The following is a 24,277-nucleotide window of genomic DNA, read 5'->3' as shown; positions in this document are numbered from 1 at the left end:
CTTAAGAGCTTGTAACTGGAGGTGAAAAGGATGAACAAATACAATAAAAAGCAAAATATGACAAAGCCACCTAAAAAGAGTAGATGCTGAGGAAGGCAATGAACACTATTGGGCTTGGTGAAAAAGAAACATTTGAATTGGGTCATGAGCTATCCTGTGTTATGCACTGAGATTTCTACAAGTAGAGTCTGGAATAAGTGTTGTAAAGAAAAAGCATTCAGGAAAAGCACAAATAATCTTACAAACAAATATAACAACTAATATGTTTTGAGTGTTCATTTTATGCCAGGCACTTTTCTGAACATTTCATGTATACTACCTCTTTTAACCCTCACAAAAATCTCTAGAGTATATATTCTTATTGAACTATTGAACTCATTTGCAGATAAGGAAAATATCTCAAGCATGGCCTGTCATACCTGAGATGACCACAGAGAGATATCCCCAAAGCACTGCACTCACCACAGATGCAACATAATGTTAACTTTCACAATCAAGTCCCAGAGAATCTTGATTGCTTCACCAAAACAACTAGTTATTATCTTCAAACTCTGGCTTCCACAAAAACTACAAATGTATCAAGAACACTGCCAAAACAATTAAAAGTTTCCATAAGCACCTAAGCAGAGAAAAATAAGCCTGCAGGAAGTTCATTATTTTCTAATTCGCATGCTAGCTTGAGCTTGTATCTACTTACCGACATGGCTGCATGATCACTGCTGTTAGTCTGAGAAGGAAGTCAAACAGGCAATCATAAAAAAGGAAAATGTATTCTGATATCAACAGAAGTGGTGTTTAAAGCAGTAAAAAATTACACCATACACAAGCCAGCTGACTCTGTTGTTGTTACAATTTAAAACTCAAAATCTATTTATTAGTGACACCTGAATATCTGATCTAGCCTGAACTGAAGGTGGCCCTGCATATGGGAACTTATCCTTTTTACCAAACACACAAGGAGTAAAGGAGAAACCACAAGCAGAAATGGAGGAAGACATTTAACTAGCTAGGTAGATCACTGTAATTACCCACAGTAAGCAGTGAGTTGGCAGCTGTGTTATCCAGACAATTCATTCTTCTGGAAGACTGGACTAGACTCTAGGTAACCTCTAGGTCCTTTCTAGATTTAACTTCCAAAAAAATTTTGTTTGGATTAGCAAAATCCCATCGCAACAGTTATTTTATTCAACTATTTTTTCCCCAAATCTTTCAAATTGTATAAGAGGTATATAATTGTATGTGAGATATAAAAGTCATAAAGCCAAGATGAAATTTAGCTAAAATTCTGTAATGTAGTCAATAAAAGTCAGTCAACAACATTTAATATATAAACATGAACACCAGGTAAGTCACAGGACTTGTGATGCTTTCATCACTGTTCACAGTATACAATTTTTATGTTACAGTCAATAAGTCATCATATCAACATTAGTCATTATTATTATATATTTAAAGATTAATATTGAAATAAGAAAAAAGTAATTTGTTAGCATATATGTATACAATAAATATATGGTCATGTTTTCACTTGATAAGGAAAGTACTAAAATGTATTCAAAGCTGCTTATGTAACAATTTAAAAATATAATTTTTGTATTTTTAATATAATTCTTTCTGGTATCACATAAAAGAAAGGGTGATTAAAGCCTGTGATTGCACTACTGACTATTAAAGTTCTCCTCTGCAGTTTCCAGGGAATTCAAAAGACATGCACATCTATATATTTAATTCAGGAAAAAAGTATGAACCAAAGGACAAAGAACATAAAAGAGCAAAACTGAAAAAGAAAATAAGGTGCCAGAATGAATAAATCTAAGTTTAAGTTAGTACTTTACACCTGTGTGACACTTAATAATAAATTTTATATATAGGGACCTTAGAGGTGATCTCATCTAATCATTTTATTCCAAAGAGAAGGAAAGAAGTTGTTCAAAATCAAGACAGTAGACTATGTTAATGTGTTTGCTTCCCACTGATCCTGAGATACAAGTGATACAAGAAGCACAAAACTACAAAACAGGAATAAAATGTTTAACAACACAGAAAATGAAGGCACGTGGAGGAATTCATTAAGGGATACCTTCTAGGAGACAGAAAGCAGATTTTTTTTTAATGTTTATTTATTTATTTATTTATTTAGGCCATACCACAAGACATGCGGGATCTTAGTTCTCCGACCAGGTATCAAGCCTGTGCCCCCTGCATTGGAAGTGCAGAGTCTTAACACCTTGACCACCAGGGAAGTCACCCAGAAGACAGATTAAACAGAGAAGAGAAAGCAACTGCCCATTACACGCTACCAGGGGAGCTACAGTGGAGTTCGGAGCCAGCTCGGTATTAGAGGTCCAGTTGTGCATATGAGAGAGGACAGATGCCAGAAATGCAATGGGAAACAGGGTAAGTAACTAAAGATTTCTAGAACAACCGTGCCAGTGATCCCCTAACTACAGAGCACAAGCATTTTTCCACAGTGAGAGAAACTTTAGAGGGAGAGGTGAGACTCCTGGTATAGGTAGAAAAAAAAAGAGAGAGAGCAAGAAGGAGGAAGGGGGGGTGTTGTAACAATGGAAAGAGGGGCAGTGATGGCTACACAATTTGTGGAGCTCAGTGCAAAATGAAAATGTGGGGTCCCTTGTCCAAAAATCTGTAAGAATTTCAAGATGCCAGCAAAGCACCTAAGCACATGCAGAACCCTTCTAAACTCAGGACCATGTGCCATAGGACATGTTACATATCCATGAAGTCAGCCCTGAAGAGAGGAAACCACAATCTCACAGATAGCTCTATATCTGCTCACTCTAAGGTTAAGAATCCTAGGCAAAGTACCTCCCAAATTTAAAAAATTTCCAGTCAGATTTCTAACTAAGAGGGGAAAAAAAAATCTATCAAAAAATAGAGTGTTTATAGAGTAGCAGAGTAAATGCAAATCAGTGTTTCAGGCATTCTTTGTTAAAAGAGAATGAGAAGAACAAAGAAAAAACCTATTCAAGGGTAAGATAGATAATTCAAGGAACAGAAAATATCCTTTTAAAAAAACCCTCCAGTGACTTCCCTGGTGGACCAGTGGCTAAGGCACTGTGTTCCCAATTCAGGGGGTCCAGGTTCGATCCCTGGTCAGGGAACTAGACCCCACATGCTGCAACTAAAGAGGCCTCAGCAGCCAATTACATTAATTAATTAAAAAAAAAAAAAAACATCTAACACCTCAGGGAGATTTGAAAGATAATATATACATTTTTTAAAAAAAAGAAAGAACAGTATTCTATAAGAAAAGAACACATTTAAAACAGAGTGACTCCTTAAAAATTAAAATATATAACTAATAAAATATTCTCTAGATGGACTGAAAATAAAATTGAGAACTCCTCCCAAAACAGAGAACAAAAAAAGAGATAGGAAATGAAGGAAAAGATAAAAGATAAAGATCAGTCTAGGAACTCTAACATCTAGTTAATAGAGTCCAGGAAAGAGAGAACAGAAAAGTGGAGGGAAAAAATTATCTGAAAAATAATAAAAGAGAAGCTTCCTGTGCTGAACTTCCCCTTTGACAGAAAGGGGTCATTGAATAAAGAGCTAAGTAAATGAAATAAAAGCTTACATCTCCTCACATTATCATGACATTTTAGAATATTAAAGAATAAAAAATAGATCCTAAAACCTGGATGCCAAAAGACAACAGAGGAATGCAACAAAAATCGTCAGAGAAAAACTATTAAACCTAGAATTACTATCAATCAAACACAAGGACAGAGAAGGTATTTCATGATATGCAAGGACTTAAATAGGAGAAAGTTACTGTGGCAGTTTAGCAAAACCAACCAGTAAAGCACTAAAAACACTTGAAATCCATGATACAGTTTCCAACTCTGGAGATCAGAGAAAGAAAGTCCCAGGTAAACAGCTATACAGCAATTCTAGAGAGCAACTGGTACAAAGCAGAGAAAGAGGCCTCTATAGCAGTCAGAAAACATCAGATGAAGAATTGACAGAGAGAAGGGTAGGGAGGCTAATGTCTTTATCGTACATAGAAGTGAATTAAGATACTGACTAAAGAAAAGGAACAAAAAATAGTATAACTATTTTATATAAGGAAACGATAAACCCAAGAAATAAAACATCAAACTGAAGAAAAAGGACAAAGTGAGAAGTCGCTATTGAATACATGTGCCTTATGTTTCATAGTAGGGACTCACAAGATATTCTCTTTTTAAGATAACCACCAGAAGAAATGAAAACGTATGGTGAAATGGTAGTCTGTGGTTGGGGGAGATGGGAAGGCTATTTTCCATCCCAAAGTCTCCTGGGATAACTGACCTATTACCATGTATACATATTAACTGAAGCAAATTTTTAAAATAACCTTTATTTTTAAAATATTTTTAAAAAAGCAACCTTATTTTTAGTTTATGAAATGAAACATATTAATTAGCAAATTAATTCAGAGTCTGAATGATTTGTCAACTTACATAATGTTGGTTAACTGGAATAATCAGGCCTAGACCGTGAATCTCAGGATTTTCAATATAGTACTGCATCTCCAGAAAAAAATTCTTAAGAGTAAGGTTTTAAAAGTTAGACACTATCCATTTCTATCTAAATCATGCACCTTCGTTCACTGGATATATACACTTATTTCTCACTTACAGAAAGCATAATGTTTTTTGAACTATTTATGGAAATTAAAAGTGCAAATTAAAAAGTTAGTGGCACCAGGTTCATTATTTACACATATCCCTTAGTGGTTGTAAATCAATAAAACATCTGTATTTTAACAAACACATCACTAGCAAATATGAAAGAAAGAAACGGTAACTATTGTTTCCAGTGGATCACTGCTGGGTCTTTAGGTGGTACTGTACTCACAGTAAAAGATTACTGAGTTCTCCTTGGCAGTCATGAATTACTAAATAACTGCAAGCTGCTCAACAATATCTTGTATTTATAGACTTGTAAGTGGTGAATGAATGCTGAATGCTTTTAAAAATTTAACAGTGAATGGTTTTAAAATTCAAAATTGAATGGTTTTCAAATTTTCTAGCTAATATAAAATCTTATTTAAAAAACACGAAGCTTGCTTACAAGTCAGGCTTAAAAGTGTTATAAATGCATTAGAAAAAGATGACTTGTAGAACACATGTCAAAATGTTAACAGTAATTTTTCTTTTAAAAGATAATAGAAGATAACTTTTTAAAAATTTTCTTCTTTACTGAGCAATAGTTTTTAACTGTCAGGAAAAAAATGATCAGAAACAAGAAAGTTCACTTACACATTTGAAAGAGTAAACGTTGCTGATTTCAACAGTATTGATTTGGGGATAAAATAATATTTATATCATGCAATAATCACACTTCACTGACATTAGCCAGCATCTGACCATTAGCCACTGTAAGTACTCAAGCTATAACAATTATTCAAATAAATATACTTTATAGTGAGTATCTTTAAAAATTAAGGAAGTTTTTTAAATGCAATATAATACAAAAGCACAGAACTCAAAACTAAATAATACAAGCCAAAAATATAGGCATAAATACAAGAAAAAAAACCTGTAATGATACTGAACTAAAACTAATACTATAAAAAGCTTTAAAACAGAGGAAGAAAGAAGAAGGAAAGATAAAATATTTATTAATAGGGGCTACTTTATGTCAAGCACCCTACCAGCCAACTATTCTACACATGACTTTATTTCATTCTCTGATAGTGCTATGGGTGACTGTGTTTAAGCTGAAACTCCAATACTTTGGCCACCTGATGCGAAGAGCTGACTCATTTGAAAAGACCTTGATGCTGGGAAAGATTGAGGGCAGGAAGGAGAAGGGGACGTCAGAGGATGAGATGGTTGGACTGTGTCACCAACTCAATGGACACGAGTTTAGGTGGGCTCCTGGAGTTGGTGATGGACAGGGAAGCCTGGTGTGCTGCGGTTCATGGGGTTGCAAAGAGTCGGACACGACTGAGCGACTGAACTGAACGGAACTGAAGTCCTGTGGGGAAAATGGATTATGTCTATTTTGCGGAAGTAAAGGAGTTCAGAGAAGTTAAGCAACTTGCCGGGACTCCACAGCCAGGAAGTTAAAAATCTCAGGTTCAAACATAAGTCCTTCTAACTCTACAGACCACCCTGTGCTCTCTTCCCTTCATCACTCTGGTCCCTAAGAACAGTAACATATAAGTGGGCTTAACTCTTGAGTCATTAAATGGTAAGTTTCCTGAAGACAGATAATATATTTAGTAGGGAAGTTTAACATTCTGGGTATGGGGAAATACTTGTCATTATCATAAATATTGCTTTTTAAGTTACTGTTAATTCCTGTGGCCAGCAGAGAGCCTGGCTTCTCTGCTAGAGCACAGGGAAATGCAGATGAGATAATCTAACATGGAAGCAAGGCAACTCTTTACTTTTCATTCTCTGCACAGGCTTGATGGCTGACTCTTAAGAGAAACAGGTGAGGAAAATAATATACCAGTTCTCTCACCCATTCAACCATAGAGACTAGAGGCATTTAAAGTAGACATTATTGGTGACCTTCCAAATTCTACAGCTTCCTACCACAACCACAGTGGTAAAGAGAAAAGAGAAAAACAAAGTTCTTTCTCTCGGCTCCATCAAAACCATTATCATTCATTAAGTTCTATTGTTCTCATACCCTGTGAGAAGAGAACAAAATGCTATCAGGTGTATTATAACTTTTCTAGAATCCATGAAACCTTTACTAGGCAATGTGGTCAGCAACTACAAGTCATGACTCTCTTTGATGGGGAAAATAATCTTTTGCAACAAGCATAGGGACTTACAAAAAGTAAATATGTAGTGAAGTTAAGAATGGAGCTTTTAATCTGACAGTCTTAGGTACTTTTTTTTCAGGGATGGGGTGAGACAGTTATCTTTATCCTACAGGATCTACTTGTCTGTCCAATTACTTGCAATACTGGCCAATACTTGCACTATTTCAAAGAGTGACCCTTGGTTTCACAGCTTCCATTGACTATAACTCATGGCACTGTTTATTAACCCTGTCAAAATCAAGAATCATGGAGCCAGAGCCAGCTCCTCCACATAATTTTTCATGGATAACTAATTCTACCTAAGCTGGTTGACTTGGGACTGACTGACTGTGATGAACAAATACTTTATGAAGATTCTTTTAGTTTGAGAGAGTCCAAAACTGGGCCCTCTCTCTATCTGGGTCCAAAGGTAACTGAAGATGGGGGATTATTTCTAGCTTAAAACATTTAAATTAAAATGGCAGCTTATACATCACCATATATTGCTTAGAAAAATAATGCATTTAATAACACTGTTTTTTGCTTGAAAGAACACAAACTAACTGAATATTTTATACAATTTCAGCATTTCAGAGAATTAATATACTCAGCCATAATAATCAATCTTGCTAAAATTTACCATAGTCAACAACTTAATATTTTTGCTTGGGAATTATGCTTTGAGTTCATCCCTTGAATAAGAATATACTGTATTAGTACCATTTTTTTCTTTTCCTAACTGTAAACCATAATTTTCTTATTTGGTCATGTCCTATATATTGCTGTTGTTGAATTTGTTGGTCTACATTTTATAAAAGTGAACTTTCCTTGCAGAAAAACCCATGTTAGATGGGATTTTAGATAAAAATCCAAAATGGCACACACTCACCTAAAACTATACAAAATATTGTAATAGATCAGGTGAGTGACAGGAGTCTGTCATTCTCAATGTCAGCAGAGTACGTCCTATGAAAAAGCAGGGTTTCCCTCTAGATGTCAGCCACCTGAGGTACGGCATTTACCCCAAACATCTCTAATATATAATCTCTCTTAATCTCACCTGAGCTAGGCACAAAATCCTTACCCATCATCTCATGTCAACCTGTGAAGCACAGAAACATGATGTGTATCTGTGTATATGTGCACGCATGAGCAATGTGTTTACTTGTGAGAACTGGTTTTGGCTGGAAGCACAGAGATTTATACTGACAGGGTGAATGCAAATTAATTCAATAACTATTTAATGCATACTTTTTTTAAATTGCTGTAACACTGTTTAGTTGCTCAGTCGTGTCCAATTCTTTGTGACCTCATGGACTGTAGCCCACCAGCGTCTCTGTCCATGGGATTCGCCAGGCAAGAATACTGGAGTGGGTTGCCATTCCCTTCCCCAGGGGATCTTCCTGACCCAGGGTATGAACCCGGGTCTTCCACACTGCAGGCAGATCCTTTATCAACTGAGCTACTAGGGAGGTGATATTAAAATTATATATATAATACACAGGTTCCCTTTTTCAACTGAAGAAATAGTGAGGAATATAGTATCAACCCTGGGTAAGCTTCTAAAAGCTCTTTGGCACAGATCCACTATAAAAATCTCTTTTAGAAATTCTTCTACTTTTAAGCAATACCTTCCTTCAAATATTCTAACTGGCCCTTTGATAGAGAAATAGATGGGGAGAATAACATCCTTTTTTTTCTTTTCATTTTAAACAAGGAGATGGTTAGAGGCAGTTGGGTAGGCTTCAGATTTCACTTTTTTGTGTCCACCTATATCTTATAATGATATTAAAAAGGTCAAAATTTCTTCCTACTTTTTTTGTACAAAACTATTCCATTCACATTTTAATAGTAGTTCTGTTAGTTTAGAGTATAACTAAAGAGAAAATGTGGATCACAATAAACTGTGGAAAATTCTGAAAGAGATGGGAATAGCAGACCACCTGACCTGCCTCTTGAGAAATCTGTATGCAGGTCAGGAAGCAACAGTTCGAACTGGACATGGAACAACAGACTGGTTCCAAATAGGAAAAGGGGTATGTCAAGGCTGTATATTGTCACCCTGCTTATTTAACTTCTATGCAGAGTACATCATAAGAAATGCTGAACTGGAAGAAACACAAGCTGGAATCAAGATTGCCAGGAGAAATATCAATAACCTCAGATATGCAGATGACACCACCCTTATGGCAGAAAGTGAAGAAGAACTAAAAAGCCTCTTGATGAAAGTGAAAGAGGAGAGTGAAAAAGTTGGCTTAAAGCTCAACATTCAGAAAACGAAGATCATGGCATCCGGTCCCATCACTTCATGGGAGATAGATGGGGAAACAGTGGTGACTTTATTTTTGGGGGCTCCAAAATCACTGCAGATGGTGACTGCAGCCATGAAATTAAAAGATGCTTACTCCTTGGAAGGAAAGTGACCAACCTAGACAGCATATTAAAAAGCAGAGACATTACTTTGCCAACAAAGGTCCGTCTAGTCAAGGCTATGGTTTTTCCAGTGGTCATGTATGGATGGGAGAGTTGGACTGTGAAGAAAGCTGAGTGCCAAAGAATTGATGCTTTTGAACTATGGTGTTGGAGAAGACTCTTGAGAGTCCCTTGGACTGCAAGGAGATTCAACTAGTCCATCCTAAAGGAGACCAGTTCTGGGTGTTCATTGGAAGGACTGATGCTGAGGCTGAAACTCTAATACTTTGGCCACCTCACGCGAAGAGTTCACTCATTGGAAAAGACCCTGATGCTGGGAGGGATTGGAGGCAGGAGGAGAAGGGGACGACAGAGGATGAGATGGCTGGATGGCACCACCAACTGGATGCACATGAGTGTGGGTGAACTCCGGGAGCTGGTGATGGACAGGGAGGCCTGGCATGCTGTGGTTCATGGGGTCACAAAGAGTTGGACACGACTGAGCGACTGAACTGAACTGAATGAGAAAATGTGCATCCCACCATCCTCTGTTTGGTCTTGCCTACCTTTTTCTTTCTTTGGTAGTGCCACTAGGCTTGTGGGATCTTAGTTCCTCAACCAGTGATTGAACTGGGCCCCCAGCAGCGAAAGCATGGATTCTCAACTACTGGATTGCCAGGGAATTCCCTTTGCATCCCTCATAGGAAGAATCCAGTGTTTCAGCCTACTCACACTCAAATAATCTGTTCATCAACAGATTATTCAAGATGTAAATGTACTATGACTACATAACAGGATGGAGCAATGCTCCTATTTTACTTTTAGTCTCTGGTCTACAAATATCCAATAATTTCTTGGCCTTTTCTAAAAGAAAAGTCACTGATCATATTGAAGTAGTTTCATGAAAACTACTTCTATCAGTTTATTTCTAGTTAAGAATATGTTGTCAGTTTCAGGGCTTTGTTTTGGCTTTGGTGGGAAGTGAGTTGTAAGTTATCTGGCTTAAAAAGTAAAACAAATTAAAGTTTCAAACAATTGATTAAAGAGGTATCATGATTCCTGATTTCAAACTATACTACAAAGGCACACTAATCAAAACATGGCATTGGTATAAAAATAGACACACAGAACAGTGGAGCAAAATAGAGAGTCCAGGAATAAACCCACGCATACATGGACAACTAATTTACAGCAAAGAAGCCAAGAACATACAATGGGGAAAAGAGAATCTCTTCAATAAACAGGGTTGGGAAAACTGGGCAGCCACACGCAAAAATATGAAACTAGACCACTACATATACTATACAAAAAAATTAACTCAAATCGATTAAAAACTTGGAACTGGACTTCCCTGGTGGTACAGTGGATGGGAGTCTGTCTGCCAATGCAGGGGACACAGGTTTGACCTCTAGTGGGAAGATTCCACATGCCACAGAGCAACAACAGCCCGTACACCACAGCTACTGAGCCCACACTCTAGATACCGTGAGCCACAAGTACTGAAGCCCAGTGCCTAGAGCCTATGCTCCACAGCAGGAGAGGCCACCTCAGTGGGAAGCCTGTGTACCACAAGGAAGAGCAGCCCCCACTCACGGCAACTAGACAAAGCCCATGAGTAGCAACAAAGACCCAGCACAACCAAAAATATATGAATAAAAAGACTTGAAATTATAGAGTTCCTATAAGAAAACATAGGAGGTGACCTCCCTGACATTGGTCTTAGCCATGTTTTTTTTAGATCTGACTCCAAAGGTAAGAGAAACGAAAGCAAAAATAAACAAATGAGACTCCATGAAACTAAAAAACGTTTTCTGATGGTGAAGGAAACCATCAACAAAATGAAAAGCAACCCACAAAATAGAAGAGATTTTTGCAAATTATATACAATAGCAGTTAATATCCTTGCTGTATAATGAACTCACATAATTCAACAACAAAAAACCCAACAACTCAAAAACTGGGCAGATCTGAAGAGCCATTTCTCTAAAGCCATTTTGCTGGCCATACAGATGGCCAGCAGGCACATGAAAAGATGTTCAACATCACTAACCATGAGGAAAATGCAAATCAAAACTTCAATGAGATATCACCTCACATCTATTAGAATGGCTATTATTTAAAACAAAAAACAAAAACCCAGAAATAATAAGTATTGCAGAGAATGTGGAGAAAAGGGAACCCCCATATGCTGTTGGTGAGAATGTAAACTGGTGTAACCACTATGGAAAATAATACAGAGATTCCTCAAAAAATTAACAGTAGAACTGCCATATGATCTAGCTGTTTCAGTTGTGTATATTTATTTGAAAAAAAGGAAAAATACTAATTTGAAAGTATATACACCACTATGATCATTGAAGCATAATTTACAACAGCCAAGATATGAGAACAACCTAAGTATCCATGAACGGATAATGAAAATGTGCCATATATATACAACAGAATGCCACACAGCTATAAAAAAGGAAGGAAATTTTGCCATTGCGACAACATGGATGGACCAGGAGGGTATTATGCTAAGTGAAGTAAGTCAGATTGAGAAAGACAAATACCATAGGATTTCACTTTTATGTAGAATCAAACAAAACAAAAACAAATTCATAGATACACAGAACAGACTGGTGGTTACCAGAGGGTTAGGAGCTGGGGGAGGGTGAAGTAGATGGTAACTAGATTTACGATAGTGGTCACTGTAGTGTTCACAAATACCAATTTATAATGTTATACACCTGAAATTTACATGATGTCATATACCAATTTTAACTCAAAATAAAAGTTAAATTAACATTTTTCAGAAATTGATTTACAGAAAAGGAAATATTCAAACTAGGAAGTGGTTTAAACAAGTAAGCCTCCAACTAAAACTGAATTCTAAAATATATTTTAGTAAGCAAAATTATAACAATTTTTTGACATTTTTTATACTTACAGGCAAATGAGTAAACACTTGAAAGATGCTTCTCAAAAAATTAATAAGATCCATTAAATAACCACTAGCTCTTCCATCTGGCTCAGACATTGTCCAGTCATAATCAGCAAGCTGAACAAATTCATCAATTTTCTGATTAAGCTTGGTATATATTTCTCCCTCTGCTGCATGTCGGGCATCCTGACAGGATACAACAAAACAAAAAGTGAAAAACAAGTTACAGAATCAGGTAAATAAACAAGTTTTCTCAAAATTCCAAATTTTATTTTTTATATTTCTTTGGTTTAATATTTTAAACATTTATTCAAAATCCAACAAAACTGTAGGATTTCTAGTTGAAAGTACTCTATTTGATATCACTTTTTCCCCCCAACTTCACTTTTACTTTTTTTGTCTTTATTTGGTAGTATAACTTATCAGTTATCAATTCTGAACTGTTCTCACAGCTCTAAGACCCTTGGGAGAAACAGAAACAGAAAACAAAGGTTGTCAAGAATGCAGATGACTTATATCCACTGACTCACTGAGGGAAATTAAGTTGGACTATCACATAAGAAATGAAATCATTACTGCTGTTTTGAGTAGAAGAGGCCCACCCCCACCCACTGCTCCCCAAAAGGTTAACTTCTCAAAAGAAAAGAAATGGAGTGACGAAAAAAAACAGAGTAAGAGTACTCAAACATTTTCTGATCCATTAAAGCAACAAGAAAACTAGCAAAATTGTCAAAAATCAATTTTTGCAGAGGTCTAGAAATTAATTCAAAACCTGCAGCAATTCAAGCAGCATCTACTCATGAAAAACTGCTGAACCTTGGTATGGAAACAAGCTCTGTGATGTTTTAATGTGCCCCTTTTCACTTTTCCTCACTAGCTCCAGGTTCACAGTATCCTTGAAAATCAATATCCCACAGTCAGTCTGTCAGTTCAATCACTCAGTCCTATCCGACTCCTTGCGACACCATGAATCACAGCACGCCAGGTCTCCCTGTCCATAACCAACTCCCAGAGTCCACCTAAACCCGTGTCCATCAAGTCGGTGACGCCATCCAACCATCTCATCTTCTGTCGCCCCCTTCTCCTCCTGTCCTCAATCTTTCCCAGCATCAGGGTCTTTTCAAATGAGTCAGCTCTTCGCATCAGGTGGCTAAAGTATTGGAGTTTCAGCTTCAACATCAGTCCTTCCAATGAACAACCAGGACTGATCTCCTTTATGATGGACTGGTTGGATCTCCTTGCAGTCCAAGGGACTCTCAAGAGTCTTCTCCAACACCACAGTTTAAAAGCATCAATTCTTCGTCACTCAGCTTTCTTCACAGTCCAACTCTCATATCCATACATGACCATAGGAAAAACCACAGCCTTGACTAGATGGACATTTGTTGGCAAAATAATGTCTCTGCTTTTTAATAGGCTGTCTAGGTTGGTCATAACTTTCCCTCCAAGGAGTAGGTGTCTTTTAATTTCATGGCTGCAGTCACCATCTGCAGTGATAAAGTCACCACTGTTTCCCCATCTATTTGCCATGAAGTGATGGGACCGGATGCCATGATCTTCGTTTTCTGAATGTTGAGCTTTAAGCCAACTTTTTCACTCTCTTCTTTTACTTTCATCAAGAGGCCCTTTAGTTCTTCTTCACTTTCTGCCATAAGGGTGGTATCATCTGCATATCTGAGGTTATTGATATTTCTCCTGGCAATCTTGATTCCAGCTTGTGCTTCCTCCAGCCCAGCGTTTCTCATGATGTACTCTGCACAGAAGTTAAATAAGCAGGGTGACAATATATAGCCTTGACATACTCCTTTTCCTATTTGGAACCAGTCTGTTGTTCCATGTCCAGTTCTAACTGTTGCTTCCTGACCTGCATACAGATTTCTCAAGAGGCAGGTCAGGTGGTCTGCTATTCCCATCTCTTTCAGAATTTTCCAGTTTATTGTGATCCACACAGTCAAAGGCTTTGGCATAGTCAATAAAGCAGAAATAGATGTTTTTCTGGAATTCTCTTGCTTTTTTGATGATCCAGCAGATGTTGGCAATTTGATGTCTGGTTCCTCTGCCTTTTGTAAAACCAGCTTGAACATCTGGAATTTCACAGTTCGTGTATTGCTGAAGCCTGGCTTGGAGAATTTTAAGCATCATTTTACTAGCATGTGAGATGAGTGCAACTGCAGTAGTTTGAGCATTCTTTGGCATTGCCTTTCTTTGGGATTGGAATGAAAACTGACCTTTTCCAGTCCTGTGGCCACTGCTGAGTTTTCCAAATTTGCTGGCATATTGAGTGCAGCACTTTCACAGCATCGTCTTTCAGGATTTGAAACAGCTCAACTGGAATTCCATCACCTCCACTAGCTTTTTTCGTAGTGATGCTTCCTAAGGCCCACTTGACTTCACATTCCAGGATGTCTGGCTCTAGGTGAGTGATCACACCATCGTGATTATCTGGGTCATGAAGATCTTTTCTGTATAGTTCTTTTGTGTATTCTTGCCACCTCGTCTTAATATCTTCTGCTTCTGTTAAGTCCATACCATTTTTGTCCTTTATTGAGCCTATCATTGCATGAAATGTTCCCTTGGTATCTCTCATTTTCTTGAAGAGATCTCTAGTCTTTCCCATTCTATTGTTTTCCTCTATTTCTTTGCATTGATCACTGAGGAAGGCTTTTTTATCTCTTCTTGCTATTCTTTGGAACTCTGCATTCAAATGGGTATATCTTTCCTTTTCTCCTTTGCTTTTCACTTCCCTTCTTTTCACAGCTATTTGTAAGGCCTCCTCAGACAACCACTTTGCTTTTTTGCATTTCTTTTTCTTGGGCATGTTGTTGATTCTTGTCTCCTGTACAATGTCACGAACCTCATTCCATAGTTCATCAGGCACTCTATCTATCAGATCTAGTCCCTTAAATCTATTTCTCACTTCCACTGTAAGGCATTTGATTTAGGCCATACCTGAATGGTCTAGTGGTTTTCTCCACTTTCTTCAATTTCAGTCTGAATTTGGCAATAAGGAGTTCATGATCTGGGCCACTCAGTTCCCGGTCTTGTTTTTGCTGACTGTATAGAACTTCTCCATCTTCAGCTGCAAAGAATATAATCAATGATTTCGGTGTCGACCATCTGATGATGTCCATGTGTAGAGTCTTCTCTTGTGTTGTTGGAAGAGGGTGTTTGCTATGACCAGTGCATTTTCTTGGCAGAACTCTATTAGCCTTTGCCCTGCTTCATTTTGTACTCCAAGGCCAAATCTGCCTGTTACTCCAGGTATGTCTTGACTTCCTACTTTTGCATTCCAGTCCCTTATAATGAAAAGGACATCTTTTTTGGATGTTAGTTCTAGAAGGTCTTGTAGGGTTCATAGAACTGTTCAGCTTCAGCTTCTTCAGCGTTACTGGTTGGGGCATAAACTTAGATTACCGTGATATTGAACGATTTGCCTTGGAAACGAACAGAGATCATTCTGTCGTTTTTGAGATTGCATCCAAGTACTGCATTTCGGACTCTTCTGTTGACCATGATGGCTACTCCATTTCTTCTAAAGGATTCCTGCCCTCAGTAGTAGATATAATGGTCATCTGAGTTCAATTCACACGTTCCAGTCCATCTTGATTCCTAGAATGTCCAGTTCACTGATTCCTAGAATGCCAATGTTCACCCTTGTCATCTCCTGTTTGACCCACAACAGTGGTAAAAACCTGTGTTGGCCTGTCAGCGAACACAGCAGGGGCAGAATGAGTTGGCACTCCTTTAAAGCCATATTCCCAGAGAATTATCATTAGCTGATCTTTCTGGTGATTCCCTGGAAGACTCCACTTGCAGAGACGTCTTTAACATGACCTAAAAACAGGATTGTCGAGAGCAAAAAGCCTTTTTCCTGGGGGCATTTGTTAAAAACAATTACAGGCAATTGTGTAACATCACAGACACTTTAGGTGGCAGATAACAACTAGGGTACACACTAAGTGAGCCAAAAAGCTTAAAAGGAAAAACTGGGAAATGAAATGTCCATAGATGGCTTTGAAAACCTCTGACATATTCCTGGGAAGCTAGAAGACTGTGTACATGTGTAGGGCTGTGAACATACTCCAGAAAGACCTGAGAAAGCTCTAAGCTCTCATTTATAGCTGACCCTGAAGTTCTGTGCAAGAAGGATGTGAGGTTAACACAGAGGTGTCAAATGCCTGATTGCTGAAGGCATGCCCCAATAAATACAGAGAGTCCCTCAAAAAGACTGAGAGACTGATTGGTTCCAGATTTTTATGGAAATCTGTGTCCAATCATTAGCTGGTCACTAAGCTAACTAAGCAGAGACTTCAGTGGCCACAGATGACAAAAAATGCAGACTTTACAGAATTAATTCAGAAAAGTCATGAGACAACCAACCACCTACCAGGAAGAAACAACCAACCTTGGGGAGAAAGGAGAATCTGATTATCAGAATTGCCACATTACAATACTGCTTTATTTTTAATTTTCATTGGCATATAATTGATTCACAATGTTATGTTAGTTTCAGATGTACAGCAAAGTGAATCAGTTATACATACATATCCACTCTTTTTAAAGATTCTTTTCCCATATAGGCCATTACAGAGTATTGAGTAGAGTTCTCTATGCTATAGAGTAGGTTCTAATTAGTTATCTATCATAGTGTGCATATGTCAATCTCAATCAATATGTCAATCTCAATCTCCCAGTTTCTCTCTCCCCCGCTTATCCCCTGATAACCATAAGTTTGTTTTCCACATCTGTGATTCTACTTCTGTTTTGTAAATAAGTTCATTTTGTACCCACTTTTAAGGTTTCACATATAAGCGAAATCATATGGTATTTATCTGTGTCTGACTTACTTCATTCAGTATGACAATCTCTAGATCCATCCATGTTACATTATTTTAAATGTCCAGATTTTAATAAAATTTGCAAGTTGCACAAAGAAACAAGAAAGTATGAGATATTGGACAAAGGTTTTAAACCAGTCTTTAAAATAATCAAAGAACTAAAGGAAAATATGAGAACAATACCTGACAAAATTAACTATAGAGAGATAGAAACTACTTGAAAATAAAGAACCTAACAGAAATTCTGTAGTTGAAAAATACAATAAATGAAACAAACAAAAAAAATCACTACAGGAGTTCAACAGCAGATCTGAGCAGACAGAAGACAAGGACGATTTGATCAATAATATAAACCAACTGCTGCTGCTGCTAAGTCACTTCAGTCGTGTCCAACTCTGTGCGACCCCACAGATGGCAGCCCACTAGGCTCCTCCATCCCTGAGATTCTCCAACTAACAGACATCTATTGAACATTCAACATTAGCAGACCATGCATTAGTCTCAAAGGAACATGGGACACTATCCACAACAGAGCAAATGTTAGGTCATAAAAGAAATCTTTAAAAGCAAGGTTCCCCAACCAGGCCATCTAGCAGGAAGTGAACAGATGTGAACCTAAAATCATTCACCTCCCACTTTACCCCATCCCCACCTGTGGAAAAGCTGTCTTCCATGAAAAAAGTCCCTGGTGCCAAAAAGCTAGGACTGGGGCTTTTAAAAAACTGATATCATACAAAGTATGTTCTCTGACTACAATGGAATGGATATTTCTGGCAAAACTAATACTTATTGGAAATCCCCTGATGGTCCAATGGTTGGGACTCCATGCTTTCACTGCTGAGGACGCAGGTTCAATTTCTAGTCAGGGAACTAATATCCCACAAGCCATGCATCATGGCCAAAAACAAAACACACACACACACAAACCTAATACTATTTAAATTCATATCTTGACTAAGAGGAGACCTAAGTATCACTCACCGTTATCAGTCACATACATGTGAACACAACTTAACTTAATGTATCATTTATATCATGTCCTATGAATTAAAGCAGTAGAAAGACACTGAGACATCTTTCACCCTCAGTTCAGTTCAGTTCAGTTGCTCAGTTGTGTCCAACTCTTTGTGACCCCATGAATCGCAGCACACCAGGCCTCCCTGTCCATCACCAACTCCCGGAGTTCATTCAGACTCACGTCCAGCGAGTCAGTGATGCCACCCACCCATCTCATCCTCTGTCGGCCCCTTCTCCTCCTGCCCCCAATCCCTCCCAGCATCAGAGTCTTTTCCAATGAGTCAACTCTTTGCATGAGGTGGCCAAAGTACTGGAGTTTCAGCTTTAGTATCTTTCACCCTCAAGGATCTCACAATTCAGGAAGAAAATCAATATTACAAAACATGATTAGTGCTGTTGCTGCTGCTGGTAAGTCGCTTCAGTTGTGTCCGACTCTGTGCGACCCCAGAGACAGCAGCCCACCAGGCTCCTCCATCCCTGGGATACTCAAGGCAAGAACATTGGAGAGGGTTGCCATTTCCTTCTCCAATGCATGAAAGTGAAGAGTGAAAGTGAAGTCACTCAGTTGTGTCCGACTCTTAGGGATCCCATGGCCTGCAGCCCACCACGCTCCTCCAACCATGGGATTTTCCAGGCAAGAGTACTGGAGTGGGGTGCCATCGCCTTCTCCTACCAAGGTTCAATCCCTGGGTTGGGAAGATCCCCTGAAGAAGGGAATGGCTACCCACTCCAGTATTCTTGCGTAGAGAACTCCATGGACAGGAGCTTAGCAGGCTACAGTCCATGGGGTTGTGAAGAGTCAGACAACAACTGAGCGAAAAACATTTTCACTTTTATCAGAGGAATAAAACAAAGCAGGCTGAGGGACTTCCCTGGTGGTCCAATGGTTAAGACTCTGAGCTCCCCAAGCAGAGGCCTGGGTTCGATACATGGTTGGGGAACTAAGATCCCACATGCCTCTGGCCAAAAAGCCAAAACATAGAACAGAAGCAGTATTGTTACAAATTCAGTAAAGGCTTTTTTTTTTTTTTAAAGGTCCACATCAAAAAAATCTTAAAAAAAAAAAAAGAATAGAAGGAAAGAAGCACACGAAAAGATTTCATAATATCTTTTTTTTGTATTTATACACTAGAATACACTGAGTTATTTGGTAAGATATTTCTAAAAAAAAAAAAGATAACTAATTATCACTTACGAGACTGTTAGCAAAATCAGTTTGCACTTCCTAAAGAGTAGTACTACAGTTGAAACCAAAACACTCTCAATCGTTATGATCTGATTAGAAAGTCAAGAACACATCATCTAACTCCTAAATTAAATTTTAAATGAATCAGCTTATAAACAAAGCAACTAATTTCTTCTTTGCTTAAGGGGCTTCCCAGGTAGCACAGTAGTAAAGAATCTGCCTGCCAATGCAGGAGGTGTTAAGAGATGCAAGTATGATCCTTGGGTCAGGAAGATTCCTTGGAGTAGGAAATGACAACCTACTCCAGTATTCTTGCCTGGGGAATTTCATGGACAGAGGAGCCTGGCAGGGGTCCCAAAGAGTTGGACATGAATGAGCAGATGCACGCAGATGTGTGTATGCACACACACAAACTCTCTCTCACACACACACACTGCTTGTTAAAGAAATAGTGCCCTCTGGAGGCAGAAACATATCTCACATAACTTTTGTATTTCAACATACAAAAATTAAGTGATATACTATCAGCAGTTCTTGACCACAGAAGTGCAACAAAATCACTCAAAGAACTATTTTAAACAGATATATGCACAAACTCCATGCTAGGCCTCATAGACTAGTCCTCATAGACTAGACACATATGCATAAGCATATATGTTTTAAATAAAAGATAAGTAGTAATATCACTGAAAATCTTAGTAAACATTTATGATTTATTGTCTACTATCTTTTTCTCCCTTCTTGGAAAAGTCTGCAAATACATTTTGGAAAAATCACTCTGCCCCCATTCACAGCTCTATTTGGTCTGGATAGAACTGAATCTCTATCCAGTGCCAAGGATGGATCCTGATGAGCTGATCATCCTCTTAATTCACAGGGAGTTCCATAGTAGCTAGCTATCTGCTTTTAGATGGATAGAGCATGAGGATATAAGGTTTAAAATTGTGACCTCGCAGCCATTTTGCTACTAGAGAAGAAAACCTACAGCTGCCATTATAGTCTGAACACGAGGCCCAAACTACATACAGCGGAGTTAAAAATTAAAAGATGGAGGGACTCTGGACACTCAATTATACTTTAGGTTTTCCTAAGTTATCATTCTCTGTATTTGCCTAATACTCCAATTTGGTGGCAGCAGTGTGGTCACTTCTCTGAAAGATCAAGTAAGAGTTATTGATATTTTCACAGTCTTCTCAGCTTTTCACTTGTCGGGACAGATGACAACTTCCTAGCTCTTTACATGCCAGACTGGAAAAAGGGAAGTCTGTGTTCACTTTTTAATAATAATTGAGCTATATCTATTTATAATTAGTGCCTGTATAAATTGTGTATGTTTATATATGAATGTTACTTTTTTTTTTTTAAAGTGTACCATGCCCTTGCTCCATAGGAGGAAAATTTCAAGTCCTTAATCAAAGATAATTTACCACTATCACTTTCAGTTCAGTTCAGTTCAGTCGCTCAGTCGTGTCTGACTCTTTTTGACCCCATGAATCGCAGCACGCCAGGCCTCCCTGTCTACCACCAACTCCCGGAGTTCACTCAGACTCATGTCCATCGAGTCGGTGATGCTATCCACCCATCTCATCCTCTGTCGTCCCCTTCTCCTCCTGCCCCCAATCTCTCCCAGCATCAGAGTCTTTTCCAATGAGTCAACTCTTCACATGAAGTGGCCAAAGTACTGGAGTTTCAGCTTTAGCATCATTCCTTCCAAAGAAATCCCAGGGCTGATCTCCTTCAGAATGGACTGGTTGGATCTCCTTGCAGTCCAAGGGACTCTCAAGAGTCTTCTCCAACAACACAGTTCAAAAGCATCAATTCTTCGGCACTCAGCCTTCTTCACAGTCCAACTCTCACATCCATACATGACCACTGGAGAAACCATAGCCTTGACTAGACGGACCTTAGTCGGCAAAGTAATGTCTCTACTTTTGAATATGCTATCTAGGTTGGTCATAACTTTTCTTCCAAGGAGTAAGCGTCTTTTAATGTCATGGCTGCAGTCACCATCTGCAGTGATTTTGGAGCCCCCCAAAATAAAGCCTGACACTGTTTCTACTGTTTCCCCATCTATTTCCCATGAAATGATGGGACCAGATGCCATGATCTTCGTTTCCTGAATGGTGAGCTTTAAGCCAACTTTTTCACTCTCTTCTTTCACTTTGATCAAGAGGCTTTCTAGTTCTTCTTCACTTTCTGCCATAAGGGTGGTGTCATCTGCATATCTGAGGTTATTGATATTTCTCCTGGCAATCTTAATTCCAGCTTGTGTTTCTTCCAGTCTAGCATTTCTCATGATGTACTCTGCATAGAAGTTAAATAAGCAGGGTGACAATATACAGCCTTGATGTACTTCTTTTCCTATTTGGAACCAGTCTGTTGTTCCATGTCCAATTCTAACTATTGCTTCCTGACCTGCATACAGGTTTCTCAAGAGGCAGGTCAGGTGGTCTGGTATGCCCATCTCTTGAAGAATTTTCCACAATTTATTGTGATCCACACAGTCAAAGGCTTTGGCATAGTCAATAGAGCAGAAATAGATGTTTTTGTGGAACTCTCTTGCTTTTTCGATGATCCAGAGGATGTTGGCAATTTGATCTCTGGTTCCTCTGCCTTTTCTAAAACCAGCTTGAACATCAGAAAGTTCACGGTTCACATATTGATGAAGCCTGGCTTGGAGAATTTTGAGCATTACTTTACTAGCATATGAGATGAGTGCAATTGTGTGGTAGTTTGAGCATTCTTTGGCATTGCCTTTCTTTGGGATTGGAATGAAAACTGACCTTTTCCAGTCCTGTGGCCACTGCTGAGTTTTCCAAATTTGCTGGCATATTGAGTGCAGCACTTTCACAGCATCGTCTTTCAGGATTTGAAATAGCTCAACTGGAATTCCATCACCTTCACTAGCTTTGTTTGTAGTGATGCTTTCTAAGGCACTTTAGCCATAAAAAAAAAAAAAAACTGCTACATACTCATCAACAGATTAAAAAAGGCAAACTGACGAAGAATCACAAGTATATACTTTCTAGGCACTTACACCTGCAATTACTGCCAGGACTCAAAAGGAAAGAACTCTTCAGGGTGGCAGGTTGGAAATGCTTCATGGAGCAAAGTTAAAGAGCTCTGATCCCAAAGAAAAAGAACTGGGGCATTTCTCTACTACACAGATTAAAAGGGGAATGCTATTCCCGCTTTCCCCTCTGTTCTGATGCAAATCTTTAGGAGTCTTATATTAGCTTCAAGTAACTCTCAGTGTGGGTCCATGTTAATTTTTAAAAACTGCAGTTCTGCTGAAGGGCAGGAACCATCTACTTTATCACTCACAGATTTAGTACAATGAAAGGCAAGCTAACGAGACAGTCTATACAGTACTTCATAAAGTAAAAAAATATATAAAATCAAGCACTTTGTATATGCATATGTAGGGTTTTGGAGAGGAAGCAAATGGATGTATGGGTAAAAGGATCATACATACAAATGCTTATTTCTATAATCATTAAGTAACTTAATAGGAATATGCTTGATCAGGCCATTGGACTGAAAAGAATTAGGCTGAAGAGGTTAACTAAGCAATCCATGCTAATGTCTGTAATCAAAACTGTAATTTAATCATCTACAGACTACTCACTATGAATGGAAATTCCCCCAATCTCCCTCAGGAATTCACTTTAATATTGATTTAACAATTCTCCCTGTTGAATTGCTTTCTTGTATCACAGTTTAAGATAAATAATTCCTCTTGAAACAGATCAAAGGCAGAATTGAAGAACACTTAATCTTCACATATTGAGCTTGAAATAGCTCTTGTTTTTGTATCATCAAACAGAAATGGTTTCCTAAGTTCTGTGTGAAAATAAAAAATAAACAATAAAAAATAAGGATGCCCTACTATTTGGACAAGCTTAACTTGATTTACTGATTTCCAAGAAAAGTCAAGGAGTATATCTTATGACAGTTGTACTTTCAGCTAAATATCTACAACTTAAGGACCACTGGCAATATGGACCAGAGTTAACATTTCTAAAGGTTTCCTCCCAACAGGATGATTTTGAGAAATGTATGTAGTTCCAGGATTCCTTAATCTAAAGCATCATGTTCCAGTATCTGTGACACTCTGACTTACAACTGGTAAGAAAAATTGCTTGACGATCCCTTGATCAATGCATTTCATGTTTTAATCAGAGTATCGAGTTAGCCTATTAAATATAATGCCAATCGTTAAATATGCTTACAATTCCAGTCCCCAGTAAATCCCTTCTTGACACCATATGAGTAACACATGGACGTAAGGACAGAAAACAATAAAGAAAAAGGATTGTATAAAATCTAACATTGAAGCAAAGAATCAATCAGTCTGTGGATAAATAAATGTTCATAAACTTGTAGAATCTCCTTCTATATTATGGCACTTATTATATCATATTTTCAAGTGTATTACAGTTTTCCCTCCTGAGCTCCTTGAGGGCAGGGATTCATTTCTCTATTTTCAGCACCTAACAGAGCTCTCAGAGCACAGATCAGGTACAACAAATGGCACTGCGATAAGTATCCCCTTTAATCCTCATAATAACTGTATGACACAGATAATATATTATTACTCTAATTTTATAGATAATAAACCCAGGAGTCATTAAAATGAAAGAATGTGGCACAGTCACACAGTAGCCTAACTCCAGAGTATATGGTTGCAATTATTGTACTATTTGCTGCTGTTCATGCAGTCGCGTCCCAACTCTTTGTGGCCCCACAGACTGCAGCATGCCAGGCTTTCCTGTCCTTCACCTTCTGCAGCTTGCTCAAACTCACATCCATTGAGTCAGTGATGCCATTCAGTCATCTCATCCTCTGTCATCCCCTTCTCCTCCTACCTTCAACCTTTCCCAGCATCAGGGGCTTTTCCAATGAGTCAGTTCTTCGTATCATGTAGCCAAAGTATTGGAGCTTCAGTGTTGGCATCAGTCCCTCCAATGAATATTTAGGATTGATTTCCTTTAGGATTGACTGGTTTGCTCTCCTTACAGTCCAAGGGACTCTCAAGAGTCTTCTCAAACACCACAGTTCAAAACTGAATAAATGAATGCCTGTTTTGTCCAGCTTCTATCTCAGTTGTAATAAATAATTTTATTAATTTG

The 24,277-nt window shown here is 38.2% G+C and overlaps 1 protein-coding gene across 7 annotated transcripts in view; it reads right to left on the bottom strand.

The window, feature by feature from the left end:
• The window catches only part of EXOC6 (exocyst complex component 6), a 195,064-nt gene that overhangs the window by 64,448 nt on the left and 106,339 nt on the right, over positions 1–24,277 (bottom strand). For 4 of the 7 annotated variants that reach the window (XR_005723511.1, XR_005723513.1, XM_040254531.1 and 1 more), the window contains exons 18-19: positions 12,111–12,290; positions 698–727 (exon numbers count right to left, since the gene is read on the bottom strand). Coding sequence is in view for 4 of the 7 variants with exons in the window: in XM_040254531.1 (XP_040110465.1) it covers positions 698–727; positions 12,111–12,290 (210 nt within the window). In the remaining 3 variants the exon portion in view is untranslated. The remainder of the gene's footprint in view (positions 1–697; positions 728–12,110; positions 12,291–24,277) is intronic. The other 3 variants (XR_005723512.1, XM_040254533.1, XM_040254534.1) reach the window with 1 other exon arrangement.

The sequence above is a fragment of the Oryx dammah genome, unplaced genomic scaffold (assembly GCF_014754425.2).
Source record: "Oryx dammah isolate SB20612 unplaced genomic scaffold, SCBI_Odam_1.1 HiC_scaffold_14, whole genome shotgun sequence".
NCBI lineage: Eukaryota > Metazoa > Chordata > Mammalia > Artiodactyla > Bovidae > Oryx > Oryx dammah.
Note: the sequence above shows the minus strand (reverse complement) of the source record. Positions and strands in the feature narration are given on the sequence as shown.